A 21,660-nucleotide genomic window follows, 5' to 3' on the forward strand; every position below is an offset into this window, starting at 1 on the left:
AGGGGGAGAAAAACATTAATGAGAGAGAGACCTCAACTAGTTGCCTTCCACACTCGCCTTGACCAGGAATCAAACCCATGACCCTCTGGTGCTCTAACCACTGGGAACGCTGGCCAGGGCAGCATCAGCTTTTAAAATACTGTATTTTTGAAGTCTATTCAGTTAAAATACTATCTTGGCTTCTCTGAATTAACTTACCTTTATTTGATGTTATTTTTAAATAAATAAAAACCACATCAGTTCACTTGTTAGCAGGGAATAAGTGAGAAGGCCAGAGACAGAGATTGGGGAGCACACACATTCAGTGTCTTGGGGGCAGATGTCACCGTAAGGAACACAGGCGGGACCAGGGCAGGCATGAAGCCAGGCAGACAAGTGCGCGTGGCCAGAATCTTGTATTGATATGGGTTCTCTAAATCCACCACATTGTCAGTTTGCAAACATACAAATACCATCATTCACACAAATGATCTAGTTACACATTTTGAGAGGAAAAATATGTAATGCTGCTAGATAATAGCTAAGGTTAGTTTTCCACAGCTTTTTGAAGGAGGTGCCCCCCAAACTACTTTATCCCACTCATAAAATCATGCGCAGTATGGTTATTTATTTTTCTGATCCATCCATTGGTTGCCTCTTCTATGTGCCCTGATCGAGGATCAGCCCCTCAACCTTGGTGTATCAAGATGATACTCTAATCAGCTGAGCCACCCAGCCAGGGCTACGGTGGTTTATTTTTAAACAAAAAGTCTTTTTCAGAAGGGAAGCTTTTCCAATAAAAATTTAAAAATTATTAATGTTTAAATTATAAACCAAACTTCAGCAACCATATAGACATGTTTACTCTGCATAAACTAAGAGTGTGTGGTCATACTTTCAACTACAAATTCAGAACTAGTTGTCATGAATGAATATCTTTTTTCAGAACATAGTTTCTTGCATTTTGTAACCGTGATGGGGAGGAGACCGTGATGGACAAATGTACACAGCACATTCCCAGGAAACCTGGCCCAAAGACACTTTACTGCTTTAGTAAAAAATGTCAGCAGTATTAACTATATAGTGACTTTTTATAAAATAATTTTGCTGATAATCTTCGAGTCTGCACACAAATAGTGCTTTATTTTTAATGAGGAATGGGACATTAGCATAATCTCAAACTACCTTCCCTCATAGATACTAATTACAGAGGGAAATGGCGTAATTTATCAGTGGAGGAGCCGTGCAGGTGCCATCCCCGCCCTAGAATTCTACGCATCCCCTCTCAGCCCCTCGTGCCCCTGGAGCATGCTCCCGAGCCTCTCCTACCCACGCAGGACAAGGCTGTCCACTCAGCAGTCAGCAGGAACCGGCGACTCTGCTCAGGGTCGGCGTTCGGCTTAGGACGTTGTCCTTTGAGAGAAAGTCAGCGCCTCTCTCTGTGCAGTTTGCTCTCTCAGCTTGCCGAGTATGTATCACTTGGACATTTTTTATTCCAAGTTTATTATCTATAAACTGATACACCAGTTTCTTTCTGCCTTTCAGACCAGTGGACATCCTCAGCCCGTCTGTGTGGAGTAATTTGCCCGCCTCTGGGGGAATCTCGGCGTTCGTGGTGGTTTGCTTGCTTCCCGTGCGCCCTGTTTTGGATCTGTCTGCATGTCCCGACCCCGGCCAGCCCAGTGTTTCTCTTACGCGCCGGGACTGTAATTCTCTGCCTCTGTGATCGTATCCTGCACGTAACAGGACATGTAGTGAAATGAAATGAAAACCAAATTGTGGGTAATGCAGTTTGGCGATCTGTATTAAAGGTGTGAACACTCAGTGACCTAGTGTGGTTCCCATGTCATCCAATATGATGGCAAAACTCAGCCCAAAGCAGCCCCCTTCCTCCGCACGGCGAGGGAAGCGAGGGTGAGCCCGAGAGAGAGCGCGCGGGCGCGGAGGTGGGAACGCGGCACCGGGGCGGGGGCGGGGGAGACGCTTCTGCGCCGGGGCTCGGGATTGCGTGCACAGAAGCGCGCACCTTCCACCGGCCCCAGCCTCGGGGGCGGGTCCTCGGCGTGCGGGGCGGGGTTTGGAGGCGGGTCCTCGGGGCACCTGGAGAGTTTAATTGGCTCGGGTGCTCGGGGGCGGGCTCTCGTGGGGCAGGTCCTCAAGGCGCCGGGCGGGTCCTCGCGGGGCGGGTCCTCGGGGTTTGGGGCCCGACGAGGGTCCTTAGGGCTCGGGGGCGGGTCCTTGGGGAGCGCTGCGGGATCTGGGGGGCGGTGCTCGAAACACGGGGCGGGCCTTAAGGGGGCGGGTCCTGGAAGCAGGGTTCTCGGCCGCGGGGCGGCTCCTGTATGGGGCGGTTCCTTGGGGCGCGGGGCGGGGATTGGCGGCGGGTGCTCGGGGGGCGGGTGCTCTGGGCGGCGCGCGCCGGCGTCCTCCGCTCCTCCCGCGCGCGGCCGCTGAAGTCCCCGAGGCGCGCGGCCAGCCCAGCTCGGGCCGCCGCAGTCCAAGCAGCCCCGCGGCCGGGGAGCGCGGGCCGCGACCGAGGCCGCGGCGGGGGGCGCCGCCCCCAGCGTCCTTCTGGAGCCCCTGGAGCGGGGCGAGGGCGAAGACGGGGCTGAGTGGGGCCGGAACCATGAACCGGAGTTTCCACAAGTCTCAGACCCTGCGCTTCTACGACTGCAGCGCGGTGGAAGTCAAGAGCAAGGTGAGCCTGGCCGGCTGTCTGCGCCCCCTGTGAATGAATGGGGTGCCCCGCAGAGCACTGAGCGGTCCGGGGGGGCCCACTCAGGCGACGGCTTTGGCGCGCGGGCGCCGTCTGTGATATGCAGGGTCCTGCCGTCCTTCCCGCCCCTGCGCGGACACAAAGCCCGCAGCCCGGTGGGGTCCAGCTGGAGCTCCGGCGCTCGGAGGGCTGAGCCATCGGCTGGTCCGCGCGGGCTCCGGACCCTCCGCGGGAGCGGCTCTTTTGTTCCACGAGCGGGAGGCGCCCGGCACGCCGCACGGTGGAGGGGCTTCAGGGGCCCGGGCCGGGGGAGGGCCTTCCCCGTGCCTCCTCCTCCCCCGGAGGAGCCTCGGAACCGGCGACGGGGGCACCACAGCCGGCCCCCGCCCCTGGACGGGACCCCAGCCTCCCGGCGCGCCCCCGGCCCAGCCTCCCAGGGCGCGCCCGGCGGCGGCTGCTCGCTGCCCGCGCCCGGCCCGAGCGTGCCCGAACTTGCGGGCAGCAGTGCGTGCGCCTTTGGGTTACTGGCTGATAGGATCTGGCGCTTCTGCACTTTGCAGGGGCGGCTCCTTCGCCCCAGACGCTTTTGTCTGCGAGGGTCTCGGTGGGGGACCCCGCGGGCAGAGGCGGAGCTGCAGTTGATCGGGGTCCTGGAGAAGGGGGCCCCTCGGGCCTTCCGCTGCCTGCTGCCTGGAAGCCGGCCCTCTCGCCCCTTCTCTCTGCGCCCCCTCCCCGCGGTGAAGCCCAGCCGAGCAGCCTGCGTGGTGGGAGGGGCGGGGCTGGGGGGTGAGGTCTGACCCCCACCTGCGCACACGCTTAGGGCGCGGGGCGCGTGCACCCTGGCTCGGCTTTTGGTGAGACAAGTCCAGCGGCCCCTGTACCCGGGGTGCCCCTACCGGCTGGGGGATCCTCTGGTGTAGGGTTTCCAGGGCATCCTCCGAGGAAGGGGGTGGGGTTGCAGGATTTCATTCTCATCTCAGTCTTACAGATTTTTTATGAGCCCCTTGTTTCCAATAAGATCACACCCTTGCCCCCAATGCTGATTCCGTGGCCCTCGCCCCCACCCACCCATCCACTTTTTAGCCTGGCAGTGCCCCCGCCCCCTAAATCAAATGTGCCCGCTGAGTGGTGTGGGAGAACCCGCAGGCATGAGTGGGAGGGAGTCCCAAATAATTGTCGACCTCTCGAGGTCAGTGGGAATATGGCTTTTTGAGCTCGTTGTCCACCACAATAGCTGAGCAGCATGGTTTCATCTTTTTAACTTTTTATTTTGAGATCATCCTAGATTCACAGGTAGTTGTGGGATAAAATACAGCGAATCCTCAGAGGTGACATCTTGCAGCCAGTGTCACATCCAGGACCTCAGCAGGCATGTTGGCATATGTAGCGGCCTGTGGTGTGCACATTCCTGCCACCACCAGCAGTGTCACAGGTCCCTCCTGCTGCGCCTTCACAGGCTACTTGACTCTGAGTTTGCACTGACTGACAAACATTAAGGCCTGTCCTGGGTCTCACAAACCACATTTGGTGCTCAGCCCCATGGGCAGCTTGGGGCTGCCTGGTGTACAGTTCCCATGGGATCCCTCTGGACTGCTGGCCCTTGCAGGCCACTGGGGGCTGGAGAGTAAGGGCCTGCCTTGTTCTCTCCTCTGGCACTGGGGGCTGTGGGTGTGCTGGCGGCCCAGCAGGGTGCATGCCTCTCTGATCCTGGGTTCAAGTTCAGATGCAATGGATGCTCCCCTGGAGGTGAGTGGCAGAGCCAGAGTTGTGTTTAAATTTGGGAGCACCCTTGGAAGGGCCACACCAACTGGGCCCTGCTAGGCTGGCTTGTTTGACAGCCACAGCCCCTTCCAGGTGATGGGCTCACCTTGCTGTTTGTACAGAAGCTCCATGTGGCTCTTCCATCTGTGCTTACCCTCCCACTGACCCTCTTAGAAATGTTTGCTCTCATCTCTACAGGAGCCTTTACTTCTGCTGTCAGAGTATATGAGGCAGAACTTTATGTCTTTATTTAACTGAAATGCAGCACTGTAACACCTGGGTTTGTATGTGAAGAACCTGGTGCCAGGGTGCCAAGTCCAGATGGTTCTGACACCTACTACCCTGTGAGCTTTCAGGCAAGTCGTTTAACTTTTCTGAGCCTCAGATGGGCATGCTACCTGCTCTGTTACCTCCCCAGACCCAAGGAGGTGATGGGTGTGAAAGTGCTTTGAAAACTGCACAGCACCCACAGTCAAAAGACAATTTAAGTCTGCAGGTCAGGATTATGTTGCATTTCAGGATATTGGGTCTGAAAATCGTCTTTGATCCACTCAGAATAGTTGAGATCAGCCACTTGTCACAGCTGGTCAATTCATAAAGCCTCGGGGACATTGTTTCTTGACCTGGTGGCTCTCCCCCATCATGTAGCTTCTTACACTTCCCCAAACATTTCTGCCTTAGTACCAGTGATTCCCCAGTTCTGGCCATGGGGCCACCATTTTCCCACTTACTTGGACTTCTCCTTCTCCTCCCTTAAGACCTACCGTGGGAGGGAGTGGCCCTGTAGTTATCTGGGGGTGCAAGTCTTGGCCCACCAGAGGGTAGCAAGAAAGCCAGTGCTGGGAGGGTCTGCAGGGAACAAAGCAATCAGAGACGACTCGTCATTTGAGCAGAAGACAGGAAGTGCCACACAGTGCCATGGAGAACTCCCTTGCAGTTATCCTATCTCAGCAGGGTGCTGCACCCTCACTCTGCCCTCTGGTTGGAGCCCCGTTTTGGGTCCCATGCTGATCTCATCCACATTCCCTGGCTCCACCCGAAATGCTCTCTCTGAGTCTTCCCTGCCCTGATGACCCACCTACAAGCCCATCCATGCCTCCAGCAGGCAGGCTCCTCTGTCCTCTGACCCCTTTCCCTGCCTCCCTCATCTCAGGGCCCTGGTCACAGTGCTGGCACAGGGGTATTTTTCAGAGTTGGGACGGAGGACTGTGTTTACATCATGGTGTCTACTGTGTTTGGGGGGCAATAACACTACTGAAGGTTTTAATACAGTTTTTGCTACTTTGTTTAAATAATGTTGGAGGCCTTTTTGGATTCTACACAAATACATTGTTATTGTAGATTTAGAAACCATGTCAGGCAGGGCGGGGTAGTTCTCCCTTTCAAAGACGGGCCGCTGCTCGGACTGCCGCATCCTTCTGACCCTGTCCATCCAGAATGTGCATTTGTCTTTGCTTCACAGAACCAGGACTGTGCTTTGTGGGCCTGTTATTCTGTAGCCTACTTTCCTCCTCCAACTTTATGGTGCATGTTGCAAATGTTTTCTACTGTCATAAATATTTTTAGAAAACATATTTTAAAAATGTCTGCATAGTATTCCATCTTACGTGTAAACCATAATTAACTTAGCCAGTATCTTATTTCCAGTTTTTTCCATAATAAATGATGCTGTAAATAACATCTTTATATTTAAATCTTTATTTAAATATATCACATAAAGTATATAAAGAATGCTGATTCTGTTAAATCAGTGCAGAACTCTCATTATATCTTGAGGAAAAATTCCTAGAAGTGAAATTACTGGGTGAAGGCTTTACATACATATGGCTAAATTTTCTTACAGAAAGCCTCTTCTATGGGTTTATATGCTATTTCATATCTACCTATCCTCCTCTGTCCCTCCAAAACTCTGTGTTTTCCTGTTTTCTCCCAATTAGATCAGTGAAACACTGTCCCTTGGTCTTATTTTGTGTCTTGGGTGTTAGTGAAGTGAATCTTTTTATACCTGTTGGCTGTTTGTACATCTGTTTTTTCCCTGCACCTGTTTTTTCCCTGCACCTTTCTGTTACTGTTCTTGTTTTTACTGGGCTGTGGAGCTGCTTGTCCAGTCAGTGCCAATGGGGCTGGGGTGAAAGTGTTGTAAGCCTTGTGTCCCCTGATCCCCACATCCTATCTCTGGCTGAAGGTGCTCGCTGCCCGCCCTGCAGGGACACGCCCTTCCGTCTGCTGCACTGGCTCCAGGCCAGGCTCCCCACGGGTGCTGGGTCCTTGCCTTCCGAGGCCCGCTGAGAACCGCCTGACACTGCTTGACTCACCTGTGTATCAGCTACACCCTTGTAAGGTTCCGGTTTTGCTGTATCTGTCATGCAATGTTCAAACAGGTTTGGGGACTTGATGTGGGATGTTGCACCTAGAGGAGACTCTCCTTGGGGACCCAGGTGGGGATATCAGCCTGTGGGCTCGGTGACAAGCCTGCAAGCAGTAGAAAGCCTTATGAACCTTCTGGGGTTCAAGCCCCTTCCTGGGGCCCAGGCATTGCAGACAGGATTCTTCCCACTTGAGGGAAGGGAGAAGTGTCAGGGTCAGAAGATGCAACCGGTCAAGGTGTCAGAATCTCTCCCGTTCATGAATCGGCAAAAAGGGGAAGCTCCTGACCTTTCCCCTGATGGGGCATCCTAGGCTTTTAGAGATGAGCAGGGAAGCCCTGCAAGGCAAGTGAGGAAGGGGTCCTGAGGGTCAGGTGTCACTTGTTCAGCTGGCTGTTGTCATGTTTACTGGCTGCCCACATCCTGGCGGCAGATTTTTGCTCTCTCTGAACCGGGAGCAGTGGCAGCCTCTGTGGCCTGGGGTGGACACTGCCCTCTATAGGTTATGTCCACAGTATTTCTTCAAACTTACTAACCACCCACCTCAATTACATAGGTATTCACGTGCCAGACACTGTTCAAAACACATAGTGAGTGCAAATAATGGTTGATTAATTCCCATCACAACCCTGCAGGGTGGGTTCTGTTTTCAGCCCCATTCTAACAACACTGAGGTCCAGGGAATCTCAGGAAGCCACCCAAGGTCAGAGAGTCACGTGATTTTCCACCAACTGCCCATGGCCCGGGGGGAGGAGGGCTCCTGACTCCTCTCCCTCAGACAGTTCTGAAATCCAGGGCCCTGTCGGTGCAGGTTTTCCAGCTCACTCTGCGTGGGAGACAGACCCCTTGGGCTGTGTGAATCTAGAGCTGGGGAGGGTAAGGTCTTGTACTTTTGGGGGAACAGTTGCTGCCCTTCTTGCATCTCTATAGCTGTTCTTGCTGCTTGGCCTTGAGGGAAGTCCTCTGCTGTCCCTAAAGTCTGGTTCCACCAACCATTCATTCATTTCTTTATTCACAGCCACTGTGTCAGGACAGGTAACCCCACCTTAAAAGTTATAGTCCAGCCCTGGCCGGTTTGGTTCAGTGGCTAGAGTGTTGGCCCATGGACTGAAGGGTCATGGGTTCGATTCCGGCCAAGGGCACGTACCTCAGTTGCAGGCTCTATCCCTGGCCCAGGTTGGGAGGCAACCAATGAATGTGTCTCCCTCACATCGGTGTTTCACTCTCTCCGTAAAGCAAGGGAAAAAATATCCTCAAGTGAGGATTAAAAAAAAAAAGTTACAATCCAGCTAAGGTTTAGTTGTTCAGTAAGCAGACTGGAGTGGGCTGGGTGTGGGGTCCTTCACATCTCCTGGTCCACCGCTGACTGTCCAGCACCCAACCCTTCCCTGCTCTTGCCATGGAAGCTCAGCCTTTCAGGAGGCCCGTCCATGCTGTGCAGGTAAAATAGGTGGTGTTTTTCAGGGGTGCCGTGTGTTCTACTGTGCATCAGCCTCTGTGAGGTCCGTGCTGTTTCCGCAGTTTGGTGCCCAGAGCTGTGTGCTAGTCCCCTGGTGTCCGCGCACGCTCCTCTCTGTGCTGTGGTCCTCACCTGCAGCTCAGGGCGCTGTTCTTGACTCAGGTGTGTAGATAGGGACCCTGGCCTCGGCTGCCATAGACGTCTGAGGACTTGGGAGTTCCCCAAGACTTTGAGCCCAAGCTTTTTAAGTATTTGTTGATTAAGACGTCAGAATGAGTCGGGAAGACATTCTTTGTCTTAGAGTTTAAGGTTCCCACTTTTCGTGTGTGAAGGGCTCTCAAATTCTTCCCTCCCTCCCTCCCTCTAATCCTCACCTGAGGATATTTTTCCAATTGCTTTTCGGAGAGAGTGGAAGGGAGGGAGGGAGGGAGAGAAAGAGAGAAACATTGGTGTGAGGGACACAGACACATCGATTTGTTGCCTCTGGAACATGCCCTAACCAGGGCTGGGGATGGAGCCTGCAACTAAGATACATGTCCTTGGCCGGAATTGAACCCGGGGCCCTTCAGTCTGTGTGCCGACACTAACCACTGAGTCAAACCAGCTGGGGCTCAAAGTCCTTCCTTTAATTCTGTGGTTTGAATTGTTGCTCTCGTGCCTTTCCTGGCTTTCCTTTAGTCCACACACCCTTCTGTGAGCCCGTCTGGTGGGCCGGGCATTGAGGCAGAGCTGGGATACGAGGTGAGCACGGGTGGCCTGGGTGCTTCTCGGCAGGTCACAGGACAGCTCAAGCCACAGGCTCTTCAATGGTGCTGGAAAATCTTCCCTTTAAAAAGTGTGAGTTTCCCACATGGAATGAACCCCCAACAGCCTCCTGCATGGTGGCTGCGGAGCCCTGAGCCCTGAGCACAGCTGAGGAGGCTGATGGATTCTGTGATGGACCAGGAGTTTCTCTCCTCCTCCAAGTCCTGCCTTGCACACTGGTCCGTTAATTTTCATATCCCATCAGAGTACTTGTCGGGAGCTGGATTCCATTCCAGTCAGACCTCCCTGCAGAGCTTTCCGCCTGTGCTCCTGAGACAGGACGTGAGGACTGGTGTGTGGTCCAGAAAAGTCCCCTCCTTGTGGGGATGTGTGCTGTTGTGGAAGGGCCCTGAGGCACCCAGGTTAGGGCTGTGGAAGACAGGACCGTGAGGGCCATTTGGCCAACTGTGATGGAGGAACTGGAGACTAAAGTGACGCCGGTACCCTGTTTTCCATGGCCTGGGGCCCTGACCACTGGTTCCCCACCCACAAGTCCTGACCTCACTTCCCTCACTGGTCTGGAATAATAACGGGGTGTTGCTATGGGACAAAACAAACTTCTCTGCCTGTAGGATGGTCCCCACGTGGAGGAGGAGGGGGCACTGGCCCCTGGCCTGGGGTCACCTTGGGTCCATCCGCAGCTGTACAGGTGCAGGCATATGAAGCAGAGATCTGATGAGAACGTGCTCCTGTTACCTTGAAGGTGACACAGGAGCTCAGTATGTCTGGACAGACGTTAGACAGGCGTCACGTCAGAGAACGCTTTTGTGAGAACTGGTGTGTTGAGGCAGCCCCATTCTGCGTCTCACCTGAGCTCAGAGCCACCTGTCCTGTCCACCCCCATCCTGAGCTGGGAGCATCTTCCCAGTGATGTGGCCCATTGCTGTCAGTGGTGCCTCTTCCTGGCCAGGCGATCATGGACTCTGGTCACAGCCTGGCAGAGCACCAGCACCTGGCCTTTGTGAGTGGATGGGCCATTGGGGCTACCCTGCAGTTCCATCTCAAATGTGTTTTTGGAAGGTACCTAGTCTCTGGGTTCTCTCCCTTCCCTGGGGGCCCCATCCAGCCTGGTGGGGCTGCTGCCTTCAGGTCACACTAGGTGTAGGAGAGTCCAGGTGGGTGTCACCTCGTCAGTTTCAGTGAAGTGTCATTTCTTGGAGCGCCAGGTGTATGCTGGGCTTTCTGCCAGCCTCCTGCCTGGTGGGCACACGGCATTGCTGTTTTCCTGATGCTTGCGACACCTTACACGTTAACTGCAGAGAGGAGGCCCGGGGGCTTGACCTGGCTGCTCACTCACCCAGCCACCCAAGGTCCCAGCCGGAAGTGGCAGAACCGGGTCTCAAACCTTCAGCAGCTCCACCTGCTCCCATCTGTTCCCCTGTCCCCAGATTATACCTCCTGGGAAATTGACAACACCTACCTTCTCTGACGTGCTCCAACGTGCTCTAAGTCACATCATGTGTCCCAGCACCTTCCTCCTCGTGTGTCCTGGACACTGGTTTGGGGCTGGGCTGCTTCCTGGGAACCCCCATGAGCTCTGGCCATGCACAGCCTATGGGTGGGGGTGGGTGGGGTTGGGTGGCTGCAGGGGGACCCTGGCTCCCCAGGTCACTCCTCCGGTCCTGCTGCACAGGCTCTCTGCAGCTGTTGCTAGAGTGTCACCAGTGACTTCCCAGGGCCCTAGCACACCTGGACATGTCACTTAGCAGGGGCCCCTTGAAGTTCACGGTGGAGGTGGGCAGCACCTGCTGGGCTCTGAGTCTCCACTCTTGAGCACAGCTTTTCTCTTATGGAATTATGAAAAGGTTGTTTCATTTTAAAAAATGGCCCTAAGGAATAACTGCCTGCCCTTGAGGGAAGGAACAGGGCCTGAGAAAGTGATAACTCCATTCAGCAGTGAGGTGGCGCCTCACCTGAGGAAGGGGGTGCCCATGGCTTGCTTGCGGATCTCCTATTATGAAGCCACACGTGGAAGAGGCGTCCTTACTGCGTCTTTGAGTGTGGATCTCTGAGAGGGTGGCCTTGTGTGCCTGTGGGAGGTCTGCTCCGGGAGGCAGTGTGCTCCCTGTCCCCACATGCTCGGCCGAGTAGGGGAGCTCCATGGACGGGCTGGTTGTGAGCCGCTGGTGAGCAGTTTCTGTTTGCTGGATCTCTCTTGGCATGTGCACTCGCATTTGATTCTGTCAACAACCCTATTAGGAATGTGCTTCTGTCCCTTTTTTAAAAAGGAGGAAATTCACTCAGAGAGGTTGAAATGGCCCAGAGTCACACAGTCAGTAAAGGTGCGTCAGGAACTTGAAGCTGGTGCGTCAATCCAGGGCCTTGCTCTGGAGGACTCTGCCCTACTGTCTGTGTTGATAAGACACCCCTGACCAGACCTAATCTCTCCTTACCCCGTGCCCATGCATAGTGAGCTCACATCAGGATGTAACCCTGCTTCCCTGCGTAGCCCAGAGTCCAGGCTCCTCCACTTGAGTGGATTTCTGCTTCAGGAATGTCCTGTGGAGGTGGCGGCCCATGAGCAGCCCTGCCTGCAGCTCACTTCTCACAGCCCCAGAGTCTCCCCGCACCTGCACCCCAGCTCCTGGGGCAGCCCCTCCTTGTCCACACTATCAGTTATCCTTTCCTGCTGGGGAATCCCTTCCCACATGGGGTGTCCCTGCCCCCGCCTGACCTTCCATGTGGAATTCTCGTCCTGCCATTGGGGCTCTTTAGAATTATCTAAATTCCCTGTATTGGCCTTGGTTCCTTTGTTTACTAGCTTGTGACTGTAGGCAGCTTACTGAGTCCTTCTAGGTCCCAAGCTGCTGTCTGTGAGTGAAAACAGTGACACCTCTGGTTGGAGTTAGGGTTAAAGAGCCTACACATAAAATTTGGTACTGGCCACACCTTCTCCCCCAAACTGGAAATCCCTGCTGGGCAGAGGCAGCAGATCACGGACCTGAGCCTCTGGGTCCTCTCCGCTCAGTCCTGCCCTGTTCCTGCATAGCGGTGTTGGGTCCATGGGTTCAGGTGACACGTGTGCTCACAGAGGTGAACACAAATGCAGTGGGTCCTTGGTCCCCAGCAGTTGCCGGGCAGCCTCGTGCAGGACGCGGGCTTGTCAGGGCAGTTCTGCAGGTGGCCATGGCAGCCCCGTCATTGCTCCGGATCATAGTGGGTGGACCAGGTGCAGGAAGGGGCCAGGCTCGCTCTCAGCTCCACCCTGTCTGACTCACAGTTCTGTGGCCCGATTTTAAACTGTCCCAATGTGCCAGCCCAGGCAGTCATGCCACAGCCGGGTCCCACGCTCCGACAGATTCCAGTGCAGGTTCCCCAAAGGGAAGTCTTTATACAGTTTTCTGTATGGTGTGTGTGCACACAAGCTCCTTGGCCCTGTCCCCAAAACGGTTCTGAGATGCTTGCGTGGACCCTACAAATGCATGCTCCTTAGGTCTTTTGTGATTGGGTCCAGCCATATTCCCGACAGGAGCCCTGACCTGACCTGCTCTTGGTGGGAGCGCTCTGATGGTCTCAGGGAGTCCTGCTCCCCTACAGTGATTGGTTCAGAGAGGGTCATGTGACCCCCCCATGAGACAGAGAGGCCTCTTCCTTAATGTTGTGTTGATCGTGACTCCAGGACCCACCTTGATGCAGAGGGGAACATCAGAGACACCAGCCACAGAACCATCCCTGTAGCACCCTAAGGTGCATGGTGAGGGCCCAAGGGTCTGGCTGCCCACACTGCACTCCTGGTTCCTGGGCTGTCTCCCACTGGTGGTGCTGTGGGTGAAGTGCCCCTGCCCTCTCTGTGCCCTTGAATCTGGGCCTGTGTCATAAGGTCTCTTCGTTTGCATTTCTTAGTTTGTAATTGCACATTTGCACATGTGATCACTGTGCAACCTCTGGCTGTCAAAGGAGCTGTCAGCTCATGAAGACACTCATAGGAGCTCGGGGCCTGGCCCCATCTGGCATTCAGTAAAATTGTATTGAGAGTGAACCAGCCCATTGTGGTGACTAGCAGGATACTTACTAGATGTTTCCAACCCTGCTCTTCAGGCCAGTGTGCACCCTGGGAGTCTTGTTGGAATGCAAGCCGGGCATCTCAGCAGGCCCAGGAGCGGCTGCTGCTGTACCTTAAGGAGCAAGTGCTGCGGTTTTATTTTATTATTATTATTTTTTTATTAATTCTCACTGAGGACATGTTTCTCATTGAATTTTAAAGAGAGGAAGGGAGAGAGAGAGAAACATGCCTCCTGTCAGCACCCCAACCGGGAATCGAACCTGTGACCCTTTGGCGCACAGGAGGACAATCCAACCAACTGAGCCACACCAGCCAGGGCAGGAGCTGGGGCTTTGGACCTGGGAGTGTGTGCCCAGCCCCAGAGACCCTGGCTCATGGCCAGGGTGGGTGGGTCAGGTGTGCAGGGATCCAGCTCCTGGCTCTGAGAATTCAGGCCCTGCCTTGGGCTGAGCCCTGCTGCCTGTCCTGTGATTTTCAGCCTAATTGGGATCACACCGTAGATTCAACTTCATGTTGCGTTTTCCTTTGGTTTCCGGATCGTAAGCGCTTCCTGTGTCACTAACCCTAAAACAGCACCCTGCTGGCTTCTTCATGTGTTTTCCCTGTGAAGGCGCTTTGTTTGTTCGATGAGCTTTCATAGCTTCCCTGCTTTCCTGTTGTGAACATTCTGATGAACGTTTTCCACCCTCCTCTGTGTGTTTCTGACCACCTACCATTGCTTTCACCTGACAGGTGGGGCCCAGTGGGTGCAGTCTGGTGGGGGCGGGGCCGTGCCCTTGGGCCACTGGGTCCCCAGGCTGCCCTCCCAGCTGGGAGGGGCTCAGAGCTGGGACACCAGGGACATGTGTAGACACGTTTCAGGTCTGCGTTGCAGGACAGGAATCGGGATATCCAAGTGTGAAGGGAATTGTAGCTCCCCAGGTGCCCCCAGGAGTATCTTGTGTGCCAGATGAACACAGCCTCTGATGATGGGAAACTGGGTGCCTCCGCACAGGCCTCTGGCTGGGAGCACTCGGGGACATTGGAACAGGAGGCTGGTGTCCAGGACCCAGTCCCTGGAGGTTAGGGCAGTGAGAGCACCAGGGTGGAGCGACTGCAGCCCCTAGCGCGCTGTGAGCGTGGCTCCCTGAGGCCCCGCAGCCCCGCCCTGCACGTGGGTGACAGGAGCCCTGAGAGGCCCAGGGCTCATCCCCAGCCCAGAGCAGAAGCAGAGCAAGATGTGTGGAAGGGACCCAGTCCGCGGGGATGGGACATCCTGGGCCCCATTGTCCCCAGTGTACCATGAAATAGACGCGGTCCCTCTGGGTCCGCGGTGGGTCCCTCCTCCTCTGAGGTGGGTCCCTCTCACCTTCTCAAGTGCTGTGTGACTGGGGTAGTCAGGACTTACGCTGCCTCTCTGTCCCCACTAGGATGTAAGCTCTGTTCTGTTCCCCGGGCTCCCCTGCGTGTGGGACAGACAGTGCCTGGGGCTCAGAGCTGCTCATAAAACCTGAGGGCGATTCAAAGCCGGGCCCACACCTTATACTCCTCGCTCACTCTCTGGACGCATTTTGAGTGCCTGCTGTTGCCAAGGTCTGTGGGGGATGAAACAGGGTCACGTTTTTTTTTATTTTTTATGATTGAAAAGCCTAGCGCAGAACAGCATCTGTTTAATAAGTTCCTAGTCGCACTTTGGAGAAGGGAATTCAAATGAAGAGACACGCGTCCCTTAAAATGACACTTTGTAAAAGTGTCCTGGTGGTTTGGGTATTTGGGGTCATTCTTGTGAAAGGCAGCAGAGAAGGGGAGTGATGGCTGCACCTCCTTCTGGGGAAAGTAATTTGAAAACAAAGCCTTTTTTTCAAGAAAACACCCTGCACCTCAGGGAGCTGCTGGGCATAGTTGAGGGCACCTCAGGGAGCTGCTGGGCATAGTTGAGGGCACGTGAGACTCATTCAAGCTGGGATATAACGTTGAGCTCTGACGTCTGAAGTAAAGCACAGCTGGCGCCCTGCTGGCTTCCCGGTAAATATTCCAGCGTGCCTTCTGGGTTGTGCCTGTGGACCCTGTGGAGGCGTCTTCACCTTCGTGACGTGTGGCCTCAGCCTCAGGTTGATAGGCTGTGGCAGGTACTCCGGGTGAGGCTGGGGCAGGCACACGCCCGGGGGTCCATGTTCACAGCTGACTGCCTGTTTTGTGACTTCCAGTCAGTGTCAATGTAATTGAAATTCTGGAGTTTTATTTTAAAATGGTTAACAGAAGTTTAATTCATGAATTCAGTGCAGATTTGGGTGCCTGCTGTATACCAGAGTGTGAGCTGGGCTGCAGCTCCAGACCCTGCTCTCATGGGCCATCCAGTTGTGAGCTGTGGCCCTCTCCTGCCCTTGCTCATGCGGTGATTACACACCTGTGGCTGCTTGGGTTTGGGAGGTGTCTTACATTGACCCACTTACTAAGCAGATTTTAAGTGGTGAAGACTCTTCCTTAATGCCTGGCTTCTGTGGCTTCCCCTGGTGAGTCCTACTGCACCCGGTCATGCCCCGTGGGCACCATATAAACCAAGAGCCAGGCGACTTAACCTTTCTCAGGTTCAGAGCATCTGTGCATCCAGGCTGCCTCCCCACAGAGCACTCAGTGTAGGGCTGGGGGCACTTCCAGGTGGGGAGCTTGCCCATGTGACTGGGCATGAGGACAGTGGCCAGACCACAGTGCCTGCCAAGCAAGCCTTCCCTGCTCTGGTTAAATTTCTCTGTACGCACAGTCAAGCTGTTTAAACATATGGGTGAGTGTGGAGAGACCTCCTTAGGTATCAAGAAAAAGAAAATTTTACATCTTTAATATTTTTACCTGTAAAAGAAGTAGTCACGGTACTAGGTTATCCTCAGAGTCATAGGACGTTGATGAAAACGGGTTTATATTGGTAGAGCCTGGTGCCTCCAGAAACATCATTCCCATAAAGTTTTAGTTCCTGAGGCGAGAGGAGAGATTGAGGGCCTTTTGCAGTGTGTGGCCAGGGCGGGAGGGGCATGTGAGAGAAGACAAGTTCTGTCCTGTTCAGAGATCCTGTCCTCGGTCCTTCTGGGTTCAACTCTGTGGGACCCATTCAAACTGGAAAAGCTGGCCCTACTAGCTTGGACTGCGTATCTGCTCCTGCTTCTCCGCTGCAGGGCCCGGCAGTCACTGGGGGCCTCCTCCCCAAGTCCTTAGGTTTTCATCTTCTAAACTGATGAGTGCTGACAGCAGGTGGTTGGCCCCTTGGGGTTTCCGTCTATCCAGAGAAAGCAGACCCTCCATTTGCACGTGGCCAGTGCCACCCTCTGTGGTTTCCAGGTTTCTGGATGTAGCTTTCAGTCAGCCTTCAACTGGCTGGTTTTTAAAAATTATTCTTTAAGGTGTAATATTTTAAAAATAGCTCTACAAGCTGTAATTCACATGAAATAAAAATCACATCTTTAAAGTGTGAATTCAGTAGTTTTTAGTACAGAGTTGTGCAGTCATGACCACTATCTAATTTTACAACATTTCCTTCACTGTGTACCCAGTAGCAGTCACTCTCAATTCCTCCCGACCCCCGGTCCCTGGCAGCTGCTAGTCTACTTTCTCTATGCATTTGCCTGTTCTGTGAGTTTTGAATCATATGATAAGTGTGTGTCTGGCATCTTTCACTTAGCGTAACGTTGTCAAGGTTCATCTTTGTCATAGAGTGTGTCAGGGCTTCATTCCTTTCTGTGGCCGAATAATATGCAGTTACAAGGATAGGCCAGCCCTGGCTGGGTCGCTCAGGTGGTTGGAGTGTTGTCACGTACACCAAAAGTTTGCTGGTTTGATCCCCATTTGGTGAGTCCGTGAGGCAACCAATCAGTGTTTTTCTCTCACATTGATGTTTCTCTCTCTCTCCCTTCCTTTCTCTCTAAAATCAATTAAAGACACTGGTTGATGCTGAGGTCTTTTCCTGTGTTTATGGGCCATTTGTACATCTTTGGAGAAATACCTACTCAACTTCTTTGCCCATTTTTAATGGGGTTGTCTTTTTATTGTTGAATTTTAAGGTTTCTTTATATATTGTCGTTGCAAGTCCCTTATTATATATATGATTTGCAATATTTCCTCCCATCCTTTCAAATGTCTTTTCACTTTCTCGATGGTGTCCTTTGAAGCACAATAGTTTTCAATTTTGATGAAGGCCAATTTATTTTTTCTTTTGTTGCTTATGCTTTTAGCAGCATATCAAAGAATCATTGTCTAACCCAAGTAATGGAAATTTAATCCTATGGCTTCTAAAAGTTTTATAAGTTCAGTTCTGACATTAGGCCGATTCCAATCTGAGTAAAGTTTTGCTTATGGTGTGAGGTAGGCACCCAGCCTCATTGTTTTGTGTGTGGTGTCAGGCCTGCACCATCTGTTGAAGGTCTGTTCTTACCCACCGTTGCGTTTTCCTGGCATCAGTTGGTCGCGAGTGTAGGGCTGTTCTTTTATGGACTCCCAGCTTTATTCTATTGATCGCATGTCTTATTTTTGAGCCAGCACTACACTGTAAGTTCTGAAATTGAGAAGTTTGAGTCCTTCAACTCTGTTCTTCTTTTTCAAGAATCTTTTGGACTTTTGGGTCCCTTGCATTTCTATATAAGTTTTAGGAACAGGTCATCAATGTCTGCAAAAAGCAGCCAGGATTTTAATATGGGTTGAACTGAATCTGTAATCAGCTTGGGGAGTGTTGCCATCTTAAAATATTGTCTTCCAGTTCATGAACATAGAAAGTTCTTTTTTTCTATTTTTAATGCCTTAAGTAACTTTATTTGTTCCCTGAAGACATTTGCTAGTGCCTTTGAGGAGAATACTCGGCAGAATGGGAACTCGTTAGACACCTGTAGTTTGTGTATTAGAAATGAACAGCAAGACGACTAATGTCTTGAGTAGTCTTATTTTGTGAGTGAAAGGCTGCTTTGTCTTACTTTGTCCTGTGTAGATGCCCACGTGTGCTCAGACTTTTAGGTCGCCTTTAATTTTTCAACAGTATTATGCATACTGGAGTTTTCAGCGTACCAGTCTTTTCACTTCTTTTATTACATTTATTCCTAAATATCTTTATCCTTTTTGATGACATGTTAAATAATCTGATGTCACAACTCTGGTCTAAGACCCTTCCCTCTCGAGGGTTTGTGTTGCTGCTGCTGTTCATTTGTTTGGTGACTTTCCTGAACTACTTCTGTGAAGTTCTTTGTTGTGTGCCACCACTGACATCTTTGCTTGGTCAGCTCGGTTCATCTGATGGTTGCGGAGAGAGTGAATGGAGCCCTCAGCCTCTCTGCCGTGCTCGGGGCTCCGTGTGTGTCAGAGAACTTCTTCAACCCTCTGGCACGGCACAGCCGCAGCCTCCACCTCCTGACTGCACAGAATCCCCAAGCCAGCCAGATGTGAGGGATTACAGGCTTCTCAGGACTTCCTGACCTGCACCTAGCCCTGCACATGCGGTGGCCTTCCAGATCTCTAAGAACATAGAACTTTTCAAAGCCGCCCGTGGACATCTTGTTCCCCAGCATATCTTTCTTTCCCTCTTTTTTTATTATAGTAAAATTCACATGAAATTTACCATCTCAGCCATTTCCCAGTGTACAGCTCAGTGTTGTTAAATACATTTGCATTGCTGTGCAGCCATCGCCACCATCATCTCTGTAACTTTTTGTCTTGTCAAGCTGAAACTGTACCCAGGAAACAGTCACCGTTACACTCTCTGTGATTTGACTACTCATTAAGTGCGTCACATAAGTGGAATCATGAAATTGTAGCATAAGCCAGAATGTCCTTCCATTTAATGCATAAAATAATATTCCATTGCATGGATGGACCACATTTTCTTGTCCATTCCTCTGTCGACGGACAGTTGAGTTGCTTCTATATCGTAGCAACTGTGAATAGTGCTGCTATGACCATGGCAGAGTCTTTGAGACTCTGCTTTCAATTTTCTAGGTATTACTCAAGTGGAATTGCTGGGTGAAAGGGCAATTCTATTTTTAATTTTTTGAGGAATCTCCATACTATGTTCTGCAGTAGATGTACCATTTTACATTTCCATTGACAGTGCAGAAGGGTTCCAATTTCTCCATATCTTCTCCAGCACTTGCTTTATTGTGTGTGTGTATGTGTATGTGTGTGTGTATTACAATTGTTGTCCTAGCGGGTGTGAATCACCAGCATTTCTTTTTATTGTGTTTGTCCAGTTCTTGTTTGCTCCAGCTGGCACCTTACCTCAGGTATTTTCATAGTGGTTCCTATGCCGTTAAAGTCTTCAAACATCACAACCCTCTCTAAAAGAATTTTGAGAATTACCTCTATACAGGTGATAATATATTTGGAAGTTGTCATCTAGTTTTGTCATAATAAATATAGTCACAAAGTTACATAATTCCCAGCATGTTGTAAAATTTTCATTTAAAAATATATCTTCTGTCATATGATCTTTAATCATTAAACAGTTGCTGCTGATTGTTCTTCACAAACGCCCCTAGGGAAGGGGTTTTCCCCTGAGTGAGCTCTGACTCAGGTCATGTAAAGACAAACCCTGTGAGTAGGCTTTCCCAGGGAGGTCTCATAATGACAGTTCTGTGGTGGAGGTGCTTTTGGTCTGCCCCCCAAGACTGTTAGGCTGCTGGTTTTCAAAGCTGAGGAGAGGGAGATAGGAAGTTAAAATACCACACAGCTTCTGCTCTGAGATTCAGAATAAACACTCCTTGGATTGTTGAAAGCCTTTGATTAATTTCCACAATTCTCAAAAAGTTTATTTTGACCATTTTCACTGGTGTTCGTAGTGCTTTTAGGAGGAGTGGAGTTTTGCAGATTATTATTCCCTGCCAGAGGTGCTTTGAGTTGAACTCTTAAAACAGCAAATATCTGTGTTTCCCAAGCTTTTAGCTGTCTTCAGCTTCTACCACATTTTGTCTCCTTGCTTCTTGACCAAGGAGAAGTTTCTTGCTCTTTGACAAAGAACTTAGTCAGTAGCATTGTTTACTCGATAACACATGACTTTTATAGTAACTCGTATTATTCACTGCAACAGCATGTGTCGGAGCCTCCCCTTCTTAACTACAACAGGAAATTAGATAAGTAGGTCTCTAGGTCTCTAGATAGGTAGATAGATAGGATCTCTCTTTTCTAATTACAGTATAATGATCATGTTATTATTACTTGTTTAATATTTTTAAAGGGAATATAAATGAATCACATTTATAGGCTGATTCACTTTTGCTTATTGGCCTCCTTACTTTGTATTTGAGATAATTTTATTTTAATTTTAAGACATAACCCCATTTTCACTATTCTGTTGAAGGAATAATAGTTGGGTTCAGCTATAAAATACAATAAATATTATCAAAATAACAATAGAATGACAGTTTATTAGTCTGCAAACTCTGGAAAATAAGCAGTTGTACCTCTGTGAATTTTTTGATAATGAATGATGTTACTTTTGAAAAAGTGCTTGATTTTTTTTTTTTTTTTTTTTAATCAGTTTTCAAAATAGTGGGTTGGTTCTTTGGTGTCATCCAAAAAGTGAAAAATAAATATTTGGTTGTAATAAACATATGTATTGATACATACTGGATGTGTTCTGATCCATAACAGTTATGCTCCTTATTGATGATCGAATGCACAAATAATCCCATCTGTGGCTGTTGGGAGATTATTCAAGCTAGTTTCTGAGTCCTGTTGGTTTGACCCTAGTAGTCTTTCAGGTGACTAGGATGTCTGAACCACTGGGCCCTACAGGACACCTCCTACTTAAGGCTACTCTCCCAAGACCAGGAGACATAGCAGATCACAGACACAGGGAAACAATCAAAATGAGGGGAAAAAAATGTGTCCGAAATGAAAGAACAGGTCAAAATTCCAGAAAAATAACTAAATGAAATGGAGGAAAGCAATCTACCAGATGCAGAGCTCAAAACACTGGTTATAAGGATGCTCAATGAACTTATGGGAACAACAGGTGAACTTGGTGAGAACTTACACAAAGATATAAGAACAGTAAAAAAATGAAGACCACAGTACCTGACATGAAGACTCCATTAGGTAGAGCCAACAGCAGATTTGATGAAGCAGAAGATCGAATCAGTGATCTGGAAGACAAGGTAGCAGAAAACACTCAATCAGAACAGCAAAAAGAAAAAAGAATTTTAGAAAATGAGGATAGTTTAAGGGACCTCTGGGACATCAGATTACCAACATTTTCATCATAGGGATTCCAGAAGGAGAAGAGAGAGAGCAAGGGATCGAGAACCTATTTGAAGAAATAATGAGTGAAAACTTTCCCAATGTGGTGAAAAAAATACACAAGTCCAGGAGGCATGGAGAATACCAGACAAGATGACCCCAAAGAGGCCCACACCAAGAAACATCGTAATTAAAATGTCAAAGGTTAAAGACAGAGAATCTTAAAAGCAGCAAGAGGAAAGCAGTTAGTTACCTACAAGGGCGCTCTGTAAAGATGTTGACTGATTTCTGAACAGATATTTTGCAGCCCAGAAGGAATTGGCATGAAATATTCAAAGTGATGAAAAGCAAGGACCTACAACCAAGATTGCTCTTCCCAGCAAGGCTA

The 21,660-nt window shown here is 50.9% G+C and overlaps 1 protein-coding gene across 1 annotated transcript in view; it reads left to right on the plus strand.

Moving 5' to 3' along the window:
- The first annotated feature begins 2,430 nt into the window (after positions 1-2,430).
- The window catches only part of PARD6G (par-6 family cell polarity regulator gamma), a 57,866-nt gene continuing 38,636 nt past the window's right edge, over positions 2,431-21,660 (plus strand). Inside the window, exon 1 of the mRNA XM_081149727.1 lies at positions 2,431-2,677. Within this exon, the coding sequence (XP_081005853.1) occupies positions 2,606-2,677 (72 nt within the window). The 5' untranslated portion in view covers positions 2,431-2,605. The remainder of the gene's footprint in view (positions 2,678-21,660) is intronic.

The sequence above is a fragment of the Miniopterus schreibersii genome, assembly GCF_964146895.1.
Source record: "Miniopterus schreibersii genome assembly, chromosome: 10".
NCBI lineage: Eukaryota > Metazoa > Chordata > Mammalia > Chiroptera > Miniopteridae > Miniopterus > Miniopterus schreibersii.